This window comes from Lutjanus erythropterus, chromosome 18 (genome assembly GCF_056507025.1).
Source record: "Lutjanus erythropterus isolate fLutEry1 chromosome 18, fLutEry1.hap2, whole genome shotgun sequence".
Lineage (NCBI taxonomy): Eukaryota > Metazoa > Chordata > Actinopteri > Lutjaniformes > Lutjanidae > Lutjanus > Lutjanus erythropterus.
Window position 1 is genome coordinate 33920839 of NC_139334.1, and position 23171 is coordinate 33944009.

At 38.3% G+C, this 23171-nt stretch overlaps 2 protein-coding genes across 2 annotated transcripts; one reads left to right on the forward strand and one right to left on the reverse strand.

Moving 5' to 3' along the window:
• Positions 1-2935: 2935 nt before the first annotated feature.
• LOC146311346 (protein YIPF7-like) lies at positions 2936-9083 on the reverse strand. Its single transcript, XM_084742389.1, has 6 exons — positions 8644-9083; positions 8407-8529; positions 6242-6372; positions 5779-5924; positions 4444-4625; positions 2936-3471 (listed from the first exon to the last, which is right to left on the reverse strand). Exons 2-6 carry the CDS (start codon positions 8526-8528, stop codon positions 3309-3311), a joined length of 744 nt encoding a protein of 247 aa, XP_084598515.1. The 5' UTR covers position 8529; positions 8644-9083; the 3' UTR covers positions 2936-3308.
• Positions 9084-9970: 887 nt separating this feature from the next.
• lamtor3 (late endosomal/lysosomal adaptor, MAPK and MTOR activator 3) lies at positions 9971-15569 on the forward strand. The gene is made up of 7 exons (XM_084743015.1): positions 9971-10115; positions 10368-10417; positions 11035-11069; positions 12362-12420; positions 12712-12845; positions 13187-13250; positions 15145-15569. Exons 2-7 carry the CDS (start codon positions 10409-10411, stop codon positions 15216-15218), a joined length of 375 nt encoding a protein of 124 aa, XP_084599141.1. The 5' UTR covers positions 9971-10115; positions 10368-10408; the 3' UTR covers positions 15219-15569.
• The last annotated feature ends 7602 nt before the right edge of the window (positions 15570-23171 follow it).

Below are 23171 nucleotides of genomic sequence, written 5' to 3' on the forward strand. Positions count from 1 at the left end.
CAGAACATCACCGACTTGGCAGTTGTCAGAGTCTGCTCGGACCCCCATACATCATCGAGGCTGTGTGAAAAATTAGTTCCTTTTCTTCCTCTGAATTCTCCACATCTCTGTGGACTGTGACTGTTAACATCCTCCTCTGCTCACGTCCACTTCTCCTCCTTCTTAAATGCCAAATAGGACGATAGCATGACCAATACAGCAGTGTTTCTGCAAAGGAAATGACAAAGCTGTGTGTTGGAAGGGACTTCCAACACTGGGTAGGTAACCATATAACAACTTACTGTCAGATTTAAATCCATTCTCTCTGTTCCTAACACTGTTTATCATGTGGGACTGCAGAGACATATGTCCTCACTCAGCTGGTGAGAATGGGTTTGACACTGCAAAACTCTGGTGTTGTGGCTCCCTCTGCTGCAACAAAAGGGAATGACAAGCCATAGTTAAGAGGAGATGTATGTCAATGCTTTTCAATGAAAACTCTGGAATAACTTAAAGGTGAAACTCTAAAAACAGTTTACAGAAAATATCACTATCACACCTCCATCCACACCTACCTGTGTGTTGTCCTCACTGGGTTGCTTATCACAACACACACACACACACACACATACAATTCATGTAAATTGGAAAGATCATAATCCAGCTCATTTTCTCATGGTGCAATATACAGATCCACTGAGACGGAGCAGGTTTGGAGCAGGCTTTAAAATACTTTGACTGGACACAGGATTTACATAGTTATTACTCTGGCCCACGACCTTTCGGGAATAAGCGGTTCCAGAAAACAAATGAATATTACTTTGGCCAAGAAGGTTGTGTTTTCAGCGCTGTTTGTTAGTCTCTTTGTCAGCAAGATTACGGGAAAACTACAGGTTTGATTTTCATGAAACTTGCTGTAAGCAGAGGCGGTCCTGATCTCCATGGGGCCCTAAGCAAAATTCTGCTAAGGAGCCCTCCCATCTGAGCCGGAGAGCCATGTAAACCATTTCCCACACCCTCACACCTGACAGCCCAGTGCTCCCATTACAGTCCTCTCTCAGTTTGCTCCATCTGTCGGTAAAAGAATGAGGTACAAAACAACAATTTAATGAATAGAATTAGCTAAGTGAATATTGACATTAAAACAAATAAGAAATGTATATAATATTTATTTATTAAATGAATAAAATGTATATATTTAGATATATAAAATGTAGAAACTATACTGAGCTTTGGGTCTCCTGCCTGGCTGTCAGTTAATTGACTAAGTACATTTACATCAAGTAGTGTAATTTGTATTTTATTCAACTCCATGCATCTAGACTACATCCCAGAGGCAAACGCTGTACTTTTTAATCTACAAAGCTGAAAAAGCAGTGTTTTTTTCTGAATTCTTAGAGATATGTGATTCTCACAGGACAGTGATGCTACAGACATTTGATGGCATTATAGACCATGATGCATTGCTGTAGATTACACTAGCCAGCAGTACCGCAGTAAACAGTGGTAACATTAATGCAATAATAACACTGACAGGGAACATTTCACTGTAACATGACTTGATTTACTTTAAGTATATTTATCTGATGATATCTCCATACTTTTACTTCAGTAAGGTTTTCTAAATGCAGGACTTAAACTTGTTGTGAAGTATTTTTACAGTGTAATATTAGTACTTTTGCTTCAGTAAAGGATCTGATACTTTTTACACTTCTGGCTGTAACTTAACCTTGATTGAGAGACAGATGATAATTGTCTTATTGTAAAATGATGTCCCCCCCCAGAGGATCATGTCCATATATTGTCTGGACAGACAGAGGCTGCCACGGGAAAGTGTGCACGCGCACATGAAGGTGTGTTCACCGCAGTTCTTCTCTGAGCTGACAGAAGTGAGAGCAGCTATTTATCACCTTTGATGAGCGCCAATGTGCAAAGTCACAGAGCAGCCCTGGATGCATCTGTAAGACAGACAGACGGACTGCCATCAGACAGACAGAGGGAGGAGCATCATGCACTGCAATCAGTCACAACAACTTAACGTTACTGTGAATAAGTGATATCAAACTTGTAGAGGAGGAAACGCAAGTTTACCTGATTACTGTTCATCCCACTCACTCTCTGGATGTTATTTTCTCTTTAGTTCTGCTTCATTCTCTGATTAAAGTTGTAAACACTGACACCTGCTTGACACAAGGGTGAGGTGGGGCCCTGGCATACCTTGTGGGGTCCTACACAATATAGGCATTGACTGTAAGGGTGTAGCATGGGCCAAGGAGGAACCGTTTAAATTCTGGAATAGAACTAAAAATACAGGCAGATAAATTATTTGGCACTTTTTATCTGGATGTCCAGTCAGTTTTGATGGTAAATGTCATCAACTGAAGCCATAAATATCTCAGTGCTGCTATGTTGACCAAGTTCTCCCACTTGTTAAGCTATGCTGGCAGTGCTTACATGTACCACAAGGCATTGTGTGCTATGGGCTGGTATTTTTTCAGGAATCCTGCAGGGCACAGGATTCATCTGGGATCCCCAAGTCAATTCACTATCGAACGCGGAACTTGGATGGGAGGTGGAAAAAAGTCAACAAGTGGAAGCAGGAGCGGGAATCATAAGAACAATAGGTCCGTTTTTTTGCAGGTGCTTGACTGTGGATTAACGGGAACAGGATAGGATGAAAGCCTTTCTTTCGGGATTTGGACAGGACATGACTTTTTTTTTTTTTACCTCTGTCATGGGATTGGGACAGGGCAAGCAGGGCAGGGCATACTTTAACTTCATACAGAAAGCAGTCGTCATGGAACCATTTAATGGGGGAAACGTACAATTGTAACATCGCCGCAGTTTGCATTGGTCTGGAAAGATCATTGCAGAACAAGTAAGAAAAGCTACAAAAAAGAATTTATAAGGACTTAAGACAGGACACTTACAGAATCCCACAAAGTGACACTGAGAATGTCTGTGAGATACACTTATTAAATACATCTTTATTCAACAAAATGTTAGAATAAAAAATAAAAAGAACATCAAGGTACTATTATTTTAGATCATTATCACTGTCAACCTCTACCATGTAATTATTAGAAAAATATTTTGTACATATGCAAAAATACTTCTCAGCGTCCATTATCATATCGTGGAGTTTATTTGTATGAACTGAAGTTCTGTGATATGCAGTCATCCACTGCATTCCCTTTAATTCCCAGTGGATGCCTTACCCAAACAGATGAGGATGAACACATAACCTCCCTTTAAATATTGTGTGTTTAACTGTCAAAAAAAAAAGATAAGATAACTAAGATTTCCTCCTGGGTTTAACCAGGTGATAGTTAAAAGACAGTTAGCAATGCAAAAAGTCCATAGAGCAGGGCACATGGGTAAGCCACCAACAGCTGCTGACCCTCCATAGCCAGAGTGGAGATGAAGATCTTGGAAGCAGAGAAACTACACCAACAGATCCCCAATAAAACCAGAACTGTACCCAGGATGCCTCTGTGAAAACAATATGAGAGATATGATGCATTTTAACAAAGAAAGTCAACCTGACTTGAACTCTTGAACTCTGTCATCCTAAAGTGTTGCCTAACCTTAATTTATCGAACCAAAACGGACTGTTCACAGTCTCTGGTTATTGGCATCAGAGCCAGGAGCTGGAGGGAAGGACGTATTTCAAGTGGCTCTGGTTCCTCACAACTTGTTAAATAACCCAGCTTGGTCTGTAACCCTACGCTTCAAACTATGCTGTTGTAGGTTACCCTCTAACGTCCAGGTAGATTTTTAAAATAAAGGCAAGAAAACTACTTGGTTAGGTTTAGGAAAAGATCGTGGTTTGGGTTAAAATAAGTACCTAAGTCAAGTCATAATAAATCCATACAGTGGTGTCCTTCAGAAGCCCGTCCCCAACCTGTTTGAGTTTGATCTCTGAGCTTTACCTTTTACAACACACCTTAAAATTAAGTGCCTTACTCAAGAGCAGTATTGTAGTCAAGACCACCTAAACCAAGACCAAGTCATGACCAACACTAGAGTGTAGTGAGACCGAGACAAGACCAGGAGTTTTAGGGGTTGAGACCAAGTCAAGACAAAGACCAAGGCAGGGTGAGACCAAGTCAGAGGCAATTTAGTGATATCTCTGTTGTGGTCTTGTCTAGTCTTCAAATAAAATTGTGAGTCCCCTTTGTCTGAGACTGACACAAGTAAAAATGTGATTCTGAGATGAGACAGAGTCCTTCAAAAAGTGGTCACGAGACCAACGCCAATCTCAAGTACTTCAACGCTATTCAGTAGTTTTGCCTACATCTAGAATTCTGTTGAAAGCTCCAAAAAAGCTAGTCAGTGGACTTCAAGTTGATATTATTTAGTGAGACTTTCATTCCTGAAGTAACACATTACCTTTCATTCTGAGTTTAACATCAAACAAGTCACACAGACAAAGAATACAATTCAGCCAGTGAACAGACTTACTGCAGTGAGTAGAAGACGGCTAATGTAGAGAGGCCCACCATGGGCAGGAGGCAGTAGCCCAGGACACTGGCCACACAGCCAAAAGACACCGCTATGGAACTCATCAGACTCAGCAGAATGTAGATCCCAGTACAGCCTGTAGCACTGGTCCCATACACATAACCAAAGTGAACTTTACCTGCCTAAGAATAAAACATAAACAGAGACTTGTTAAATCTCACTACTGCATATATTATATAGAGACGGGTGACAGATTACATGGGTTATTGGGTTTTACATTTGTTTCCCTCATACAAGTACATTATTCTGAGAATCTAAATAAGGTTCTAGGGGCTTTAAAAAAAATTGCGGGTGTTTTGGAGGTTTTAGTAGTCATTTCTTGGGATTCTTTCTCTAGGTGATGAGATTCATCTAAGTGAGGAAATTCTAGGGATCATTAGTAGGTTCTAGTGGTCACTGAGAAGGTACTAGTACTTTCAGAGTTTTGTTGGCCTTTGAGAAGGTTTCTAGAGGTCCTCTAGCCAATTCGACAGGTCATTGGGGAAGTTCTAGGGGTTATTTAATAGGTTTTAGTAGTTACTGAAGAAATTCTAGAGGTCCTTAGGTCTTTTTGTAAGTGCTGTGATCCATCTTTTAGGAGGATGCTGTGGTCATTGAGGAGGTTCTATAGTACTTAGTAGTAAACAGGTGTGCTTATTACAGTGAGTAAGGAGCCTTTAAAATAGATTTGAAGGGCCCTGAAAAAGGTTTTGTGGTCATTGAAGAGGTTTAAGTGGTCAGGTTGAGGTAGGATCTAGTACTTTTATAGTTTTGATGGCTGTTGAGAAGGTTTTGGAGGTCCTAACGGAGATTCTAGGGGTCATTGAGGAGGTTCTGGTACTGTCAGAGTTTTGATGGTCGTTAAGAAGGTTTCTAGAAGTCCTTTAGGCAATTCAACAGATCATTAGGGAGGTTCTAATGGTTGTTTAGTAGGTTGTAGTAGTAGGTCCTTTAAGAGGTTCTTAGGAATATTTTTTTTAAGAACTGAGATTCATCTTTTAGGAGGTTCTAGTAGTTTTTTGAGGAGTTCTGATGGCCAAATCAGGTTTGAGGGATCCTTTAAAAGGTTTCTGTGGTCACTGAAGAAGTTTTAGTGGTTGTGACAATTCTAGTGATCTTTTTGGGGGATTCTAGGGATCATTTAGTAGGTGTTAGTAGTTACTGATGAGGTTCTAGAGTTTTGATAGATGGATTTCTTTGAATTTGTTACCCATCTGTAGCAGTGAATGCTGAATAAGGTTCCTAGTAATGGTGGTATATGCTGTTGAGATAGGCAGTGCCATGCTAGGAACGCACCATCATTAAAGTGACCCCCAGTGCAATGCAGAAGAGGATCGGGCCTGTCAGGTCAGTCTCATTCATAATGCTGCCATCTGCAGGCTTAAAGGGGTTCAACACTGTCAGTGCTTTCTGCCAGATGTGGTCCAAATTGATTCCAAGCTCTAGACAATGAACAGAAAAGAGGGGGAAAAGAAAACAAATACTTGAAAATCCAATCTGTGTACGTTGTTTGCATGCAGTATAAAAATGTTGATTGTTAGTATGGGGTGAAGTCACAGTGCCATGTGGCTTTTATTTAGAACGTGAACACAGGAATGTTGCTTTCAGTGATTAGTTGGTTTCCCAGCTGTTTCCTGGGGTCAACACATCTGACCTCTACATGAGGGGACGATTGCTGGCTAGAGTTAAACTAATACTAGGTGGGTAGTTATGATGACCACATGAAAAATCCAGCCAGCAGGAAACATGATATTTTTACCTTCTAGAAGGGGAGGTTCCTCTTCGAGAGAATCCGTTCCTGTGCTTCCTACGGGAGGTTGGTAGAACTGTTCTGTGTACTGCTGCTCCATGGAAGGATCCACAGACCCCGGCATGAAAGCTTGTGCTCCACTGAAAACAACAAAAAATATTCATATAAACCCTCACAGAAAGTGTGTAAAAGAAAGACTGATGTACACGAATTTAAAGCAGGAAAATGTGTCAGCAAATACTCCTTTGATTCTAAGTGTCATAAATCAGTAATATTCAAGTCTTTTCAGAATTTATTTGTTATAAAAAGTATAATATTTTGAAGTACAGTCTTTTCCAAAACCTGCAACGCCCATGTTTACTTTAGCTAGTACATTCCTACATGTCCCAGAATGCCTTTTGACAGCCCCAGTGAAAAGGCCCGGACTTCTGGTGCCCTCAAGTGGACTCATATTTACCATGTTCACATAAGGAGTCACTCTATGATCTATGGCGAATCTTCACTATGAAGGTGAATAGACTACACACCATAAGACTAAATGAAACTGAATATATTGATATATTATCTAAGAAATAGGATGAAATTATTTTTCAATACATTTGAAAAGTATAATTCAGTGATTTTGTATTACACCTTGATTAAAGTGGGGTTACAGAATCTGTAAAGCACAGGCTGAGTTTTCCTGACTTTTAGAATCAACTATATCTTGAAAACAAATTTTACAAAGTGCTTTGCAAGGCAATAAAAGTAATATAAATGAAACAAAAGTTAAACCAAAAAATTATTACTAAAACCGCAGTACAAAAAGAATAGTAAAATACTGGTAGAGAACAAGATCAACTGTTGTATAACAGGGATGGTAAAGGACATTTACTGTTTAGAAAGCAATATTGACAGTTGAGACAAAGATGCTGTTGTGTTTCGGGCCTTTCGGACATGGAGCTGCGCTCACTCTTGGGCTCAGCACGAGATGCGCTAAAAAATCAACCCAGTTGAGCTTTGGGCGTTTTGTGTCTGAAAGGCCCTTAAACATCACAGCTCTGTTATTTCTGGAACGGCGTCATGCTCTCCAAAACAAGGCCCCAGTAACTGAGCCATACTCTGAAGCAAATTTTACATAGAGGTCAAACAGTGTAATTACAACGTTATGTGATGCACTACAGGCCAAAAAGACTTTTCTTCATAAGCTTACATTGTGAAAGATACATTGGTAATAAGATTACACAACCACCACAAAATGACGCGTTTCACTATCAGAATTTGATCCATTCAGTCCAATATCACTTGGAAAGTCTAGGAGAGCCACATGATAAAATCATTTTATTCCCATTCAAGTTAACTGTACATTAGCCACTTGGCCAGTGGAAGCCTCATAGGTAGCATGGTATGGAAGCATATGCAGATGATCCAGATAATTTAGAAAAATCATTTTCATGCACCATGGAGCAACTCTCATCGGAAGCACAGTATCCAGTTCTCCTTTACACATCCACAAAATAACATCAAACACTGGGACGCTGTTATGCTGGTGTTGTTTGGTTCAGTATAAAAAAGCAAAGCAGGTGTAATGACAGGTGTTCTTTATAGCAGTGTTTCCCAGATTTTTTCCTGGGGACCCACTTTTTAAGAACAAAGACAAACTGTCACAACCCAAGTCACAATAAGCCTTATCAATAAAAATTCTGCAAAGAGTTCAATTTTCATATTTAGTGTATAAGTGAACTTTCTTGACCATTTTTTAAAAATTTCTGCTTCATTCTTTATTATCTTGGTGCTTTATTGAAAATATATATGAGTTAAAATTTTATAAATGAGAAATAAATTCATTTAGACTGAGTTAACAGACCATCTCTTTGTTTTTTATTTCCTCTTATCAGGAAAACATGAGATGTTTCAGCCTAAATGAGACAAAAAAAAGTGCATTTAGACAGAATTAACAGGCTCTCATTGTTCTGGTGGACTGCAGACATAATATTAAATTTGCAGAATTTCTTCCATAGTCCTTTAATTTATTTGGGAACCCAAATAATATCTCCTGTGTACTCACCTGTGGGTCCCGACCCAGTCCTTGGGAATCACTGCTTTATAGCAATCAGACGCCAATACGACTCAGAGGAGATGAAAATACACAAGAGGCACAATCTAGGGCTGTTCTCAAAAGTCTGAATACTCACTCGTCGTAATAAGCAGGGCTTGTGGGATTGTAGTTATCATAGTAGGCCACAGTCTGACCCTGGTCATCTATGTAATATCCTGTTTGGTAGAAGTCCTGCTCAAACTGCTGGAAGTCCCCCATGCTAATCAGAAGAGTAAAGTCAGGATAAAATAACACACAATACAGAAATAAAGTACCACTTCTTAATTCAGCAGTAGAGTATGTAGGCCCACAGGCCACACAACATTAAACTCACATGTTTGAGTCTACAAGTCCACGATCAAACAGTGTGGAAAACTTCCTCCCAGACACTTCACAGAGCTGTGTGGTGTTGTCAGGGCAGAGAACATGTGAAGCCCAGTCTGTTAGGATCTTCTATTAATAGTTGGGTATATTTAGACTGGGTCTCGGGGATATGACAACTGCTCAGTGCCTCTTGATTATGTTTCTACAAACTAAAACTACAAAGTCTCTGTGTTTGATGTGTCTTTAATTAATTAAAATTTAAAGTGCTGTTGAAATAATGTAGGAATATAGTGTAAAAGATGCATGGGTTGTTCCCAGATACATTCATCACATCACCTTGGATTTACAGTTTGAAGCCCTGTATCACTTTACTTTTATTTTCTTTTTTGTGGCCTGCATTGCTGAGTAAGTGTAGCCATTGTTTTCTCATTAAAACTGGATTAATGTGATTCAGGTTTCTTTTTAAAATAATTAAATTGGCATCAAGGTAAAACAGTGCAAATAAGCCATGCGATGTAACAAGATCTCTGATTGGTTAGAGAGCCACAGCTGAGAGGTTGAAAGTAGAGGCTATTTGACTAATCAAATTGAACAGCTAATAGAGGAAATCAACCAGGAAATGGAAATGGCTGTCCTTCATTTGACTTCTTTCAGGTCTTGATTTATATGGAACATCTCCAAAGAAAGGTATCGAATCATCGATCGTCATGGGTAAAAATCATACACATAAATGAAAATGAAAAAACAGTAAACCCTCTATAACTTATTTTAAAGATGAATGTGCTATGTATCATGTGAGTCCCGGAAGACACTATATGATGTCATGTCTACATCTCTTACCTTTTAAGTTGTAATCCTTTAAGGTGCAATTTGTTTGTACATCTGTAAACTACTATTTGATTTTTCATGTTTGTATCTTACATTCTGTTCTGTAACTTTTTGTCAACTTTTGTTTCTCTACTTGAGTTTGTAAACTAAAATTAAAAAAAAAAAAGATGAATGGAAACTTAAATTTGTATTCTTGATTTAATATGATTTCAGTTATTTATTTATTTTTTTTAAAACTGCATCTTCAAAATGGATTTCTAAATTCCATTATTTATTGATGAATTTATGAATGTACAGAGAAATAATGAACTTATTGACTGTCTTATATTGTTTTGTAAATCCCTTTTAAAATTTGAATTATTTATTAATGGTTTAGTATTTCATTAATAAATATTTTTATAATTAATCTTCGTCATTTTTATTGTCTATTCATAGATCAAATAAATTTCTGTGACATTTGGTCCTCCATAAAGCAGTCCTGCGCAACGTGTCGTGCGTCGGTTGCAGCCGTGACGCGCAGTCCTGACGCTCCTCAATACGTCATCTAAAGCCGGAAACAAAACAAGTCTGTCATGTGACCTGCGCTCGTGCCTCTCCTCTTGTCTAGTATGTAGCTGTTAGATGTGAAGTCAATCAAATAAGGACTTAAAGAAGGTATGTAGGGTTGTATTGCATTACTTTATGTGTTATTTTATCATTTCAACTTCATTTATACCGCAAAGGTAAAATTCAGCAGTTGGCAGGTCATTGATAACAGGAAGTAAGAGTTAGCTAAGTATCGCCACCTATCTAGCTCATTAGCTACCCTGTTAGCATGTTTTAATGCGCTTTAAAGTAGCTATAGTTCTATTACCTGACAGTGTTTATCGCTGAGAATGTTTAATGGAGCTTGTTTTCTCCTCACAGTTGCCGAGCGGTCCGGATAAACCGAGAAAAGACTGGCCGCCATGGCTGATGTGAGTATGGCCTGTCTGTCACTCTTCTTCCATGTAGCTCGTGCCCTGCCCTCCTCTAGCACAGAGAAAAAAACGAACTAAAATGTATATAGAGGGTGATACTTGTACCAGAACAGCTGCATGCTGTTTGTGGTTCTGTGTAGAACATTTTGGCAACCCACCGCTTGAGGGTAAACCCATATGTGAATGTAATTGTCAGTAAATGTTGAGAGTTTACTGTAACCAACGTTCCTGTAAGACTTTAAATTGGCAGATTTTTCAGTGAGGTTTGGTTCACACAGGAGAATACTTTGTACCTTTACAAGGCCCCCTACCTAACTGTACTTAAAGGGATAGTTCACCCCAATATTAAAATTCTGTCATGATTTACTCACTCTCATGCTGATTGAAGGTCAGGTTTAGTAATTTAGTCCACAAAACACTGCTGGAGTTTCACAGGAAAACAAAACTAAACCCATCCTTAAATCGGTATGAGGGCAAGTAGATAATGACTGAGTTTTCATTGTTGGGTGAACTATCCCTTTGACATGGTTGCCTGTATCTTTGTCAGTGATTTTCACTCATGTTGAAGTTTGTCTAACTTGGGTATTTTCTTTCTACCATGTTTTTCTCTGCAGGATTTGAAGAGATATCTGTACAAACAGTTGCAAAGGTGTGTATGGCTGGTGTTGCATGATGGTAAAGCTGTGTTTGGCCTGTCACAAAAACTTTTTTTGGTTGAAATATATATTAAGGATATTAATGTCATTTAAGTCAATTTTATGCCACTAGTATAATGATAATAAAATAGCACAGTAATGCAAGTGCACCCCTTCAAAGAGTAATAAACTTTGAATTCTTAAGAATATTGTTGCCTTCACTGCCATCTTCAGGGTCCCCCTAGATAAACCAAACATCCACTCCACACAGTCAGATGTTACAGCTTCCATTTCCCTCATGGCACAAAGGAAGGTTGGAAATCACCCAGCTACAGCCCAGTCTTGCAATGGCCAAGAAAACCGTGCTGTCTCTTCTGGCATCATGTTGGCTAAAATGTTGGTTACATTCTCATAAAAACACAGCAGGCAATATTGTATGACGTATTGACTAGGGATGGGTCGTGATTTTCGAATATTCAAATACTCATTAAATAATAAAAAGATGAATAGTTCATGTGACTTTCGTTTAATCTTTTAAAATCTATTTTCTCTTGGTTTACTGTCACCTGGAAATAACATGATACTATCAGATCTCATGTTATTACAGGCCCAGGTAGTATCACAGACAGGACGTCTGCAGACACTGATGTATTTTATTTCAGAGTTGATCAAACAAAGAGTTAATTTTTGATGACAGCATGTGTGTCTGACTGCTTTCTTAATGAGCACCTGCTGGTATCAGTTCAAGCTCAATGATGGTTAAATAGCGGCTGGAAAGCTCTAAGTTCTGCTGTGTTTTGTGTTGTTTTTCTATTTGCTCTGTAGCTGTTGCTTCTCTGTTGCTAATATGGCTATTCCCAGAGGCTTGTGCGTTATTGTGTAATGTTGTGCAAGAGTTAAGAGACACTGTGTGAACATGAAGCCTCATTTTAAGCAACCGTATAATGAAAGTAGGTGCTCAGATGCTGTAATGGTTTTTCCATGTTGTTTTTGTGGAAGTTGATAGTACAGCACAAGCTGCTGAGCTTTGTTTATGTACGGAAACTGGTGTGGCCCTCAGCTCCAGCGCATGAATGTGTGTGTTGCCCTCGACCTTTGAATAATTTTTAATGGTGCCTAGTAAATATCGAATAGCATTTTGACTTGAAATGTCCATCCCTAGTATTAACATGACCTCGATCATTTTTGCTGACCTTCATAACTCCATAATTATTGTGACAGGCCTGTGCTATGTGTCACAGCTGACAGTGAAACAGAATGTGCAGAGTTGAGTCATTTGTAAAATCTCCTCTCTGTTCTCCTGCAGTGTTGAAGGACTTCATGCTATTGTAGTGACAGACAGGGACGGTGTCCCTGTTATCAAAGGTAAGAAAACATTTCTGAACCCTTCTATCCTCATTTGTATATTGGGCAAACTACTGTGTATACATCATGACTGTATGATCCATGATACTGTGGTCTTGTTGGGAGGAGGACCATCTCCTGTCAGAAAGCAGACATTTTACTGTTAGTGGTTTTGTGTCCTTAAACTGTATATTGCATAATGCATATTTTGTAAGACAATATTTAAGATGAATAGTGCGGGCAGAAAGAGGGCGGAGCAGCCTCTAACCCTTCTGGAGAGTTGTTGTTAACATTGCCTCTGTGTCCCTGCAGTGGCCAATGACAACGCCCCGGTCCACGCGCTGAGACCCGGCTTCTTGTCCACGTTCGCTCTGGCCACAGATCAGGGCAGCAAGCTGGGCCTCTCCAAGAACAAGAGCATCATCTGCTACTACAACACCTACCAGGTCAGACCCCAGCTCTACAATAATCACTCCATGGATCATTAGTGAGGATAGATTTGTTTGATAAATTCTGTGAGTTTTGGCCCCTCTGGTTAGTCTCAGTCACCTCCAAACTGTACAGGGTGTATTCTGCTTGTTCATGAGGAAGCTCCACTCAGCTTTTAGATGTTCATGTGATTTCATAGACAAACAATTCACTTTCAAGTTCAATAGGTCTACACCCTACTGTGAAAAGCAATAGTTAATAATAAATGAAACAGTCACTCTTATCAGTGCAACACATGAGCTGTGATGATGATCCTGTTTTCAGCCTAACATGTCTGTTGTGTGTCTGTTCTGAACAGATTGTGCAGTTCAATCGGTTACCACTGGTCATCAGTTTTATTGCCAGCAGCAGCGCCAACACAGGTAACAATCTCTGTTCAATGTACACTGTTCACCTGCGTCCGCTGCAACATTTGTTTTTGATAGGGATGCGCAGTCCGGTGTTTTTTTCAGCCGATACCAGTAACCTATAATGACCTGCTTCTCATTGCGGATGGGGACAAGATGACGATAAATTCACATTTTTGTGTTTTAAAAATAAGTTGATTTAACCTGTAGTTTATACAGACCTGAGGGCACAAAAGGCTCAGATGCAGTGAACAAAGACGGATGATTTAATATTCCACAGCTCTGACTGAACTCAATAAACCCAATTTGGAATTGGAACCAAGTTGTTAAAAATAAACTGAGTTGTAAATAAAATAACATGGTGAAAAATGTTGATCAATGTGTCCTAAAGTCCAAGATTACATTCTGAAATGTCTTATTTTGTCCACAACCCAGAGATATTCAGTTAACTGTCAGAGAGGAGTAAAGAAAGCAGAAAATATTCACATTAGAGAAGCTGAAATCAGAGAATTATCTGCAATTAAATTGACTTATCATTGCAGCTCACTACAAATAGTGATCAGTTAGAAATAATCTCCCCACAGGTACTCAAGTAGCTGTTTTGCAGATTTCAACTAAATCATGTGATCTTTCTTCAGTTTTCAGTTTCCATTATTGGTTAATCTGCCAGTTATTTTACTGATTAATCAATTAGTTGTTTTGTCCATAAAATGTGAGAGAATGGTGAGCAATGTCCATCGTTGTTTCCTAAAGTCCAACATGACGTCCTTAAATGTCTTGTTTTGTCCACAACCCAAAGATACTCAGTTTACTGTCAGAGAGGAGTAAAGAAAGCAGAAAATATTCACATTTAAGAAGCTGAAATCAGAAAAGATGTGTTCTTTTTCCTTTAAAATGACACAAAACTATTAATTGATTATCAGAATAGTTGGCAATCTATGAAATACTTGACAATCAATTGATTAATTGACCATTGATCATTGCAGTTATACTGTCATCACTACAAATAGTGATCAGTTAGAAATAATCTCCCCACAGATACTCAAGTAGCTGTAAATCATGTGATGTTTTCAGTTGAAGTTCCTTTTTTGAACACTTAAAACTGGGGCTACAGTTATTTTCATCAGTGATTAATCTGTTGATTATTTTCTCGACTAATCGATTAGTTGTTTGGTCCATAAAATGTCAGAGAATGGTGAGAAATGTTGTCACAACCCAAAGATATTCAATGCAGAGCTGCAACTAATGATTGTTTTCATCATAGATTAATTTGTCAGTTATTTTCCAGATCCCAGGCTGACATCCTCAAATTTCTTATTACATCCAAAACACAAAGATAATCAACTTACTCTTAGAAAAGAACAAAAGAAACCAGAAAATATTCACATTTGAGGAGCTGAAATCTGACAATTTGGACATCTTTTTTAATTAAAAATGACTCAAAGTGATTGATCAATTATCAAAATTGTTGGCGATTATTTTAATAATTGATTAATTGTTGCACCTCTACTTAAAATGTATTTTAATTTGAACTTGGTTGTAATTAATCATATAATAAGATTTTCTATTGTAGTTTCTCAACAGTGAGTTTATATTTTCCCTCATATTTCTGTGTGTCTTATTCAGAGGCTAAAGTGTAAAAGAAAGACAAACATGATAATAATTTCAGCCGCTCACCAGGAGAACTAAACGCTGTAGTTCTGCAGAGGAAAGGTCACGGAGTCAGAGGGAATTTGAATATGCTTATATTCAATCTGTTTGTCGTAGTATCTTGTGTATAGAGTTGTTGTGTTGTGTTGTGTTGATGGTGTCATCAGAAAAGTCAGGGGATCACCACAGACATTACACTTTATCCTGTGGAGAACATTATTATTGAACGGTAAGGACGGTCCTCTGTGTGTGTCCTCAGGTCTCATCATGAGTCTGGAGAAGGAGCTGGCTCCTCTAATAGAGGAGCTGAGGCAGGTGGTGGAGGTGACATAAGTTTTGACAGGACAACCCCGAGCAGGATCCACAGCAGAATCAGCCGTCTGGATCACACCCTGCTCACTGAATCTCTCTGTCTCTAATGGTGCATTCATGTCCTGTGGGGAAAACTTGGCTGGAGGCTGTTACACTTCCACGTGATGATGGCTTGGAAGTGTTTACATCTCCTGACCTGTTTATATGATGATTCAAGTTTCCTGTCCATGTTTTGTTCTGTTGACTTTGCTTTCTCCCAGTTTCTGTAGAGTTTAGGTGCTCCTCATCAGCATTTTCACAGCTAGGACAGAGTTTATATGTCAAATCAAATGTCATGAAGTCTGAATAAATGTTTCATTTTTAGCACCTAAAGTGGCTCCCCTGTTTTTTTCATTTTTAAAGTTTTAATATGAAAATACACACACACATTAAAGGAAATCATCCCCCTAAAATCTAAGAGAACCCTAGAAACTCACCAATAACCAGTGAAACTTACTAAACAACCATCTTAGGCATGTTTAGAACCTTCTGACAGCCACCAAACTTCAGACATTACTATAGAACCTCCTCACTGACCAATAAAACCTCCTTAATGACCCTTTGAGAATGTTCTCTAGAGGTCCTTTAGGAAGTTCAATGGCCATCAAAACTCTGAAAATACTAAAGAACCAATAAAACCTACTAAGCAACCCATAGAACCACCTACCATAGTACATGTAGAACCTTCTAGAACCCTCTAAAACCTCCTCGGTAACCACTAGAACCTACAAAATGATCCCTTTAATGACTCCTAAAGCACCCTGAAACCTTCTCAATTGCCATCAAAACTCTGAAAATATTATAGAACCTCCTTAGTAACCACTAAAACCTCCTAAAGGGCCTCTAGAACCTTTTCAGTGATGATCAAATCTCAGAAGGTACTATAGAATCTCCCCCATAATCACTAAAACCTATAAAACACCCTCTAAAAGGACCTCAGGAACCTTAGGAATGCCCATCAAAACTTTGAAAATACCACAGAACCTCCTCAGTAACCACTAAAACCCACATAACCCTTAGAATCTCCTAACCTTTAGAACCTCCTCAATGACCACTTAAAGCACCCTTGGACCTGTTTGGCAATCACAGTTTCCTTAAATGATTAACTCATCAGATACAAATAGGATCCCAAGAACCTTTTAAAGGACCCCTAACCCCCTTAATGACCACTCACATATGTGAGTGAAACAAATCTAGACGCTTTGAATCCATTTTCTATGTGATGCCTTTCATGCTAGCAGCCAGAAGAGATCTTCATACTGTGTACAAGTTAAAACCCACGCAGAGTTTCAGGCATCTGGCTCCTGGATTTAATGTTATTAAATAGTGGCCCTCACTCCTCAACAGAAAAACAGTCTCCCCAGCTCTCCTGAAGAAATGAATTCAGTATGAACGGGGCTTAAATCGATTATAGACGTGACCTTTCACTTTATTTGTCTACATATATACATTCTACATACATTTATGAAATGTGGACTTTAAACTCGCCTTCATGTCCAACTGTAAACCAGTGAAACTTCAGAATGTGATTCTGCATGTCGTAACGCAGCGATTCTTACTGTAGGAAACTGTATCAAAGTATGATTTCATGTTTGTGAGGAAAATCTGTGAATCTTTCCATCACACAGAATGTGTGTGTGAAGGTTTCCTGTAGCAGCGTGAGTGTTTGATTTAAAATCTGTCAACTGTAGTTTTGCTTTTCACACGTGATGTGAGGTGTAAAAATGTGCTATTACAATCATATTTGTTTTAAAATATATTTTTTATAAAAATGTTCCTAGATTTCTGTCAGATTTTTTACCAAAACATGATTTAATCAGGTATAAAGAGTAGGAGTGTAAATCACCAGTTTCATCATGACACAGTATTATTATTATTTTTTGTGAACAAACCTTTTATTAGTTCATGTTGACAGAGCAAACAGAACATAAGTATTAATATATGGATACACTTTTTAAATAAGTAAACTTAAATTACTTCATATTATGTTATGCATGTACACAAAAGTACCAAGCCTGCAGATAAAATACAAACATGCATATCCATGTATACTTTAACACAATATTGTATGAACATAGATACAGGCGAACACCTGCACCCACAATTCAATCCATGAGAAACATGGAAAATAATCTGGATTTTTTTTCCCATCACCTGGACGAAAACAGGTTTCTGTACACCAGAGCTCAGCAGTCTGAAACTCTGTTAGAGGAATCTCAGTGTGCACTCAACAATAGACAACAACAACAACAACAACAAAAAATACAAGATACAAGTAAAGATGTTGAGATTATTGAAAAAAAATTATCCAGTAATTTGTATGTTGTCAAATGTCGGGGTGTCATAACTGTAACAGTCGTACTTTAATAGTGAGGAAAAGAGGTTGAACAGGAAACAGGAGACTGCTGCTCCAAATACTTACTTTCAACTGGTAGGTAGTAGAGCTGCACAATTAATCACAATCACAATAAAATCACAAAAAATCACAATATGGTCAAGTGCAAAATCCAAATTGCAGAACCAGAACCAAATCACAATTTTTTGAAAAAGTAAAAATGTGTGATAAATCAGTCTTATAATGAGGTGGTGTAGAGCTGCAGAGATGATCTGAGCTAAAAATCTTCTCCAGGTCAAAGAAAACATGTTTGTTTGGTTCACACCTCAATAAATATCACATCATCACTTTTTTTCAGCGAACATGAAAACTCATCATTTCCACTAATTCAGTCAAAATAATTGTGACTTTTGTGCCACATCATGCAGCTCTTGTAGGCGACTGAAACTCTTGTGATGTCAGGTGGTACAGCTGATGTAAAAACAGTCAAATGTTATTTGATCATAAATGTATGAACTTTCTAGTAAACTTACTTCATTAGAGATTGTTGACTTAAAAACAACAACACTTTTATGTGTTTGAAATAAAAATGCAATAATTCATCATATTTCCTGTCATTACTGTCAGGTGGTTCAACTGATCACAGTCAGGTTGTGAGACCAGGTCACATATTTCATATAGAACTTAAACCAATACATAACAGGTTGAAGTGAATAAATTATTGATAACTATGATGTTAATAGTTATTGTAATGACACATTTATTTACATGTTTGTATAATTATTTGGGGTATTTAAATGTAAAATTGGATGTTAAAAATTCTGAATACTTGGCCAATAGAACAGACAAATACTTGATGCCTGCAATATATTTTAAAACAGGACAGGAAGTTAGAGATCTCACCATGTCAAATCTATAATATCATTAAGAGATTTAGAGAATTCAGAGAAATCACTGCATGTAAGAGGTGACATTCAATGTCTGTGACCTTTGACCCCTCAGTCAGCACTGCTTTAAAATCTGCATTTGACTGAAAAAAAGAAGAAAACAACTATTTCAATATAAATACAGCAGATTTAAACATGACGCTGTCAGTCTGACACTGTCTCCTATGACAGAGACGTGGAGATCACATTTGTTTTTGGTCAAACCAACGTAAAATGAGTGTAACTGATTTAAGATTTTCTGTGATAAATGATGATGAATTTTCTAATCAGTGTTCTGAGTTGTAGTTTCTTCATCTTTATTTTAGTGAGTGGATTATATACCATGTAAATTTAAAGTGGACCTGCAGCAAACAGGAAAAATGAATCTTCTTCCCCAAACAGCAGTTAACATGACAGTGTGACGCGCAGTTTGTGCTGCTGTGACACTATGTTAGATTTATGCATTATACAGATTCATCTGGTGATTTTACGAACATGCAGCTCAGTTACTTTTCATTTTTAACGTCTTCCCTCAGTTTATAAGCTATATCGCTCATAAACAACCTTGCTAGGGCAATAATTAACTTAAGAGCAGTGTTGTCAACTCCTCAGTAAGGAAAGTAGCCATTAGATGTCCTAAAAGTCGCTAGAAGTCGCTAAATGATGTCATGGCCTAATTTGCATAATTGACAATTTGCATGTAATTGTAATGGACGCTGTAGGAGAAGGAATAATGTTGTGGGAGAGACAAAAAAGTGAGTAAAAACACCTTATATATGTTTAGAACTACAAATGAACTTTCTTCTGTTGATTCTTGGTTTGTTTTTTTAACTTTGCTACTGAAATAGGCCATCACTCCTCAAAATAACTGAAATAAATAACTAATAAATTAATTAAATGCTTTGTCTAGACCCACATTACATAAATCAAAGATTATTTTTTGTCTTTATTGTGATAGGACAGCTGAAGATATGACAGGAAAGGGATTAGAGACAGGATGACACACAGCCAATGGGCTGCAGGCAGGAGTCGAACCAGCAGCCGCTGCAGAGGACTGACAGCCTCAGTAGTGCACACGCTCTACCGACTGAGCTACAGGGAGACCCATGTAAGTCTCTTTTGTCCTGTATTGTTAAATATTAGAATATCAAGTTTAATAAAAAAGACTGTTATGTGGGGTGGAATTGCTCGCTCTAACCAGCCCTCCTCCTTTATCCGGGCTTGGGACCGGCAAAGTGACCCAAAAGAGACACTTTGGCAGAGTTACTTGGTTTTTTTTATTTTATTTTATTTATTTTTTCAACATTTTTAGCAAACCAAAATACACAAGACAAAAGAAAAAAACTGTCAATGAAAAGAACGAATAAACTATCAATGGCAATATGAGAGAATGATGGTGATGGACTGTGGGAGGAAGCCGGAGCACCCGGAGAGAACCCACACAGACACGAGGAGAACATGCAAACCCCCAGCCTTCTACTGCAGAGGGCTGGTGGTCTGCAAACTCTCCTACCTGGTGCCTGCATACCTTTTTAATTAAATTTGTTGTTTGGAGTGGGGGGGGGGGGGGGGTGTCATATTATGGGGATGTTTATTTGGGACATAATTTGGATGTGGACTTGTTCCTATCCTTGTTTCTTTTTCTTAATCCGAGGAAGTGGCGAGTTCTTTTCCAGAAGGATGGACTTTTCTTCTTCTCTGCAGCCTGCTCCTGACTGACTTCAGTCTCTTCCACAAGTCCTGGTTCTTGTGAAATACAGGACGACTCCCCTTGAATGACTTCTGGATCCTGTGACACAGCAGAGGACTCGTCCTTCTCATGCTGACAAACCTGCTCGTTCAGCTCTTCAGTGAGCTGCTCAGATTCTGTGTGGAAGGTTTGACTGTCTTTTTCTGTAGCCTGGAGCTGGCATATCTGTAGCTTAAGGTCTTTGATGAGCTGATCCGATTCTGTGCGGAGGGTCTGATTGTCTTCTTGCGTAGCCTGGAGTTGGCATATCTGTTGCTTCAGGTCCTCGAGCTCTTCCTGATTTTCTTGCTGCTTGTGCACCATGTACTCCTCACGGCTCTTCTGTTCAGACAACTGTGTCTGCATTTCTTCCAGTTGTTGTTGAAGATGAACCTTTAGAGTACACAGCTCTTGACTTTTGACATATTCTTCCTGCAACAGAGCTTCCTGCTTCTCTCTACAATCCCTTTCCATGTGGAGATCTTTAGTCAAACACTCCATCTGGTACTGCAGTTGTCCATAGTCATAGTTCTGTTTTTCCAGGTTGGTGGAGAGCTCAGCATTCCTCTCCTCTGCTTTTTGGTGCTGAGTGTTCATCTCGTCCAGTTTTTTAACAAGGGCTTCATTGGCAAGAGAGAGATTCTCAAGCTCTGTCTGATTTTCTTGGTCCTCACACACCAAATCCTCCTCCCTGCGCTGCTGTTCAGACAACTGTATCTGCAGTTCTTCCAGTTGTTGTTGAAGATGAACCTTTTCACCATACAGCTCTTGACTTTTGTCTAATTCTTTCTGCAACCGAGCTTTATGCTTCTGTCTACATTTCCTTTCAACATTGAGCTGTCCGATCAGATAGTCAGTCTGGTCACACTTATCTTTATACTTATCCTCTGCTTTTTGGCGCTGAGTGTTCATCTCGTCCAGTTTTTTAACAAGGGCCTCATTGGCAAGAGAGAGATTCTCAAGCTCTGTCTGATTTTCTTGGTCCTTACACACCAAATCCTCCTCCCTGCGCTGCTGTTCAGACAACTGTATCTGCAGTTCTTCCAGTTGTTGGTGAAGATGAACCTTTTCACCATACAGCTCTATAATTTTGACCAATGCTCTCTGCACCTGAGATTTGTGCTTCTCTCTCCATTTCTTTTCATTTTCGACCTGTCCGGTCAGATAGTCAGTCTGGTCACACTGTTCTTTATAATTATCCTCTGCTTTTTGGAGCTGAGCGTCCATCTCGTCCAGTGTGTCAACAAGGTCCTTATTGACTAAACAGACTTTCTTAAGCTCTGTCTGACGTTCTTGGTACTTAATCATCAAACGCTCCTCCCTGCGCTCCTGTTCTTCCAGTTGTTGTTGAAGATGAATTTTTTCACCATACAGATAGTCAATCTGGTCCCACAGTTGTTCATAATCATTCTCTTCTGCTTTGAGCTGAGCTTGCAGCATGTTCACCTGTTTGATAAGGGCCTCCATGGAACTCATCTTTTAGCTTTAGTTTCAAATACTTAGTGTACTGAAGTTGTTGTTTATCTCACAGTGATATATGTCCTGTTCAAAGGGATCTCCTGTTGCTTCAAATACTACACACACTACACACTACACACTACAGAAGGGATGTGGCTGTGTTTACCCTGGTAATGATGTCACTATGACATCACAGAATGGAATTCCTTTGATGTTTTTTTTTTTTAATTCTTTTGATGATAATCTTTATTTAAAATTCCATTGATGACACTTTTTTTAAAAAAATTCTATTCAATTCAAAAAGCTTTATTGGCATGAATGTACAAGACATTATTGTCAAAGTAAAGAGGTTGTTGGGTCTGAGATGTACTGTATGTATTTTTTGTCAATTTGTTTATTGGGTATAGTGAACGTACGTAGTGTATATAATATGGTGAATTTGTCGCTTGTGCATATCTCCCAGCTGAGACTGGAGAGGATGGGAGGTGATGCTGTATGTTGCTGCTGTAGAAAAAATATTTAGTTAGAAATCAATTCTAATTCTGCTCTGAATTGATTATTTTTAAAATTATAATACTAATACTACCAATAATAATAATAATAATAATAATAATAATAATAATAATAATAATAATAATAATAATGACCCCAATACCTGAACTCTAACTGGCTACCCCAAGTATCACCCCATTATCTTAAGAGTGTGATTGGTTATTTGTCCAGTGGGAGGTGGGACTTTAATTTCAACAAACCGAGAATGATAAAAAATTTAAATGTGCATTGTTTTCTTTTATATGTTACAGCTGTTCTTATAAGGCTAATTTAGCCTACTTAATAAATTAGTAAATCATTTAAATAATAAATCATAAGAATACATATTAAGTATTTTGCATGGTAGTTTAGAGAGGATAAATTTGGGAGTCACAGCCTGAGGATAGATGTATGATGGAGGTACAATTTACTTAAACTGTAAGGAAGTAAAGGAATTGTAAGGAAAAAAGTATGGAAGCTGTGATTAGTAGGACTATTTAGCTTTGAAATGCAACTTGAAAATACAGGAAGAAGAAACTAAGATACTATAATGTTAGTAATTAAAGTAGATATGAGAAATGGTACTTTAATATATACATGCATGTGCAAGTACTTCATATCACCCTGTACAAGTCAGTGTCCCACCTTGGCCACCGCTGTGAAAAACATCTGGAATCACCCCTGGACACACTGGTGTGTTTGTGGTTAAATAGTTAATAGTTCACAGTGTGTTTTATTAGTGGTGTGCAGTAAAACAATTTTAATCTCATCCAGGCTTTGTGACTGTTTTACTATAAATGCATGCTGGTGGCCTTTTTTACTTTTATTTTTTTTTTATCCCTGCCCCTCAAACAGCCTGTTTCCTCACATGGTTCAGCTTAAGTAACACCATACTATCACAGATTCCCTCCATGACATTTTTGTTGTTGTGCATTTAGGTTTATATACTGTTCAAC

Excerpts from the sequence above, each read along its gene's own strand:
- LOC146311346 (XM_084742389.1), bottom strand. The coding sequence starts at position 8,528 with ATGGGGGACTTCCAGCAGTTTGAGCAGGACTTCTACCAAACAGGATAT. Across the intron at positions 5,925-6,241 it reads GGAACCTCCCCTTCTAGAAG|AGCTTGGAATCAATTTGGAC; the intron begins GTAAAAATATCA and ends TTCATTGTCTAG. Across the intron at positions 4,626-5,778 it reads TGGGGGTCACTTTAATGATG|GCAGGTAAAGTTCACTTTGG; the intron begins GTGCGTTCCTAG and ends TTTTATTCTTAG.
- lamtor3 (XM_084743015.1), top strand. Across the intron at positions 11,070-12,361 it reads CTGTACAAACAGTTGCAAAG|TGTTGAAGGACTTCATGCTA; the intron begins GTGTGTATGGCT and ends GTTCTCCTGCAG. Across the intron at positions 12,421-12,711 it reads CGGTGTCCCTGTTATCAAAG|TGGCCAATGACAACGCCCCG; the intron begins GTAAGAAAACAT and ends GTGTCCCTGCAG.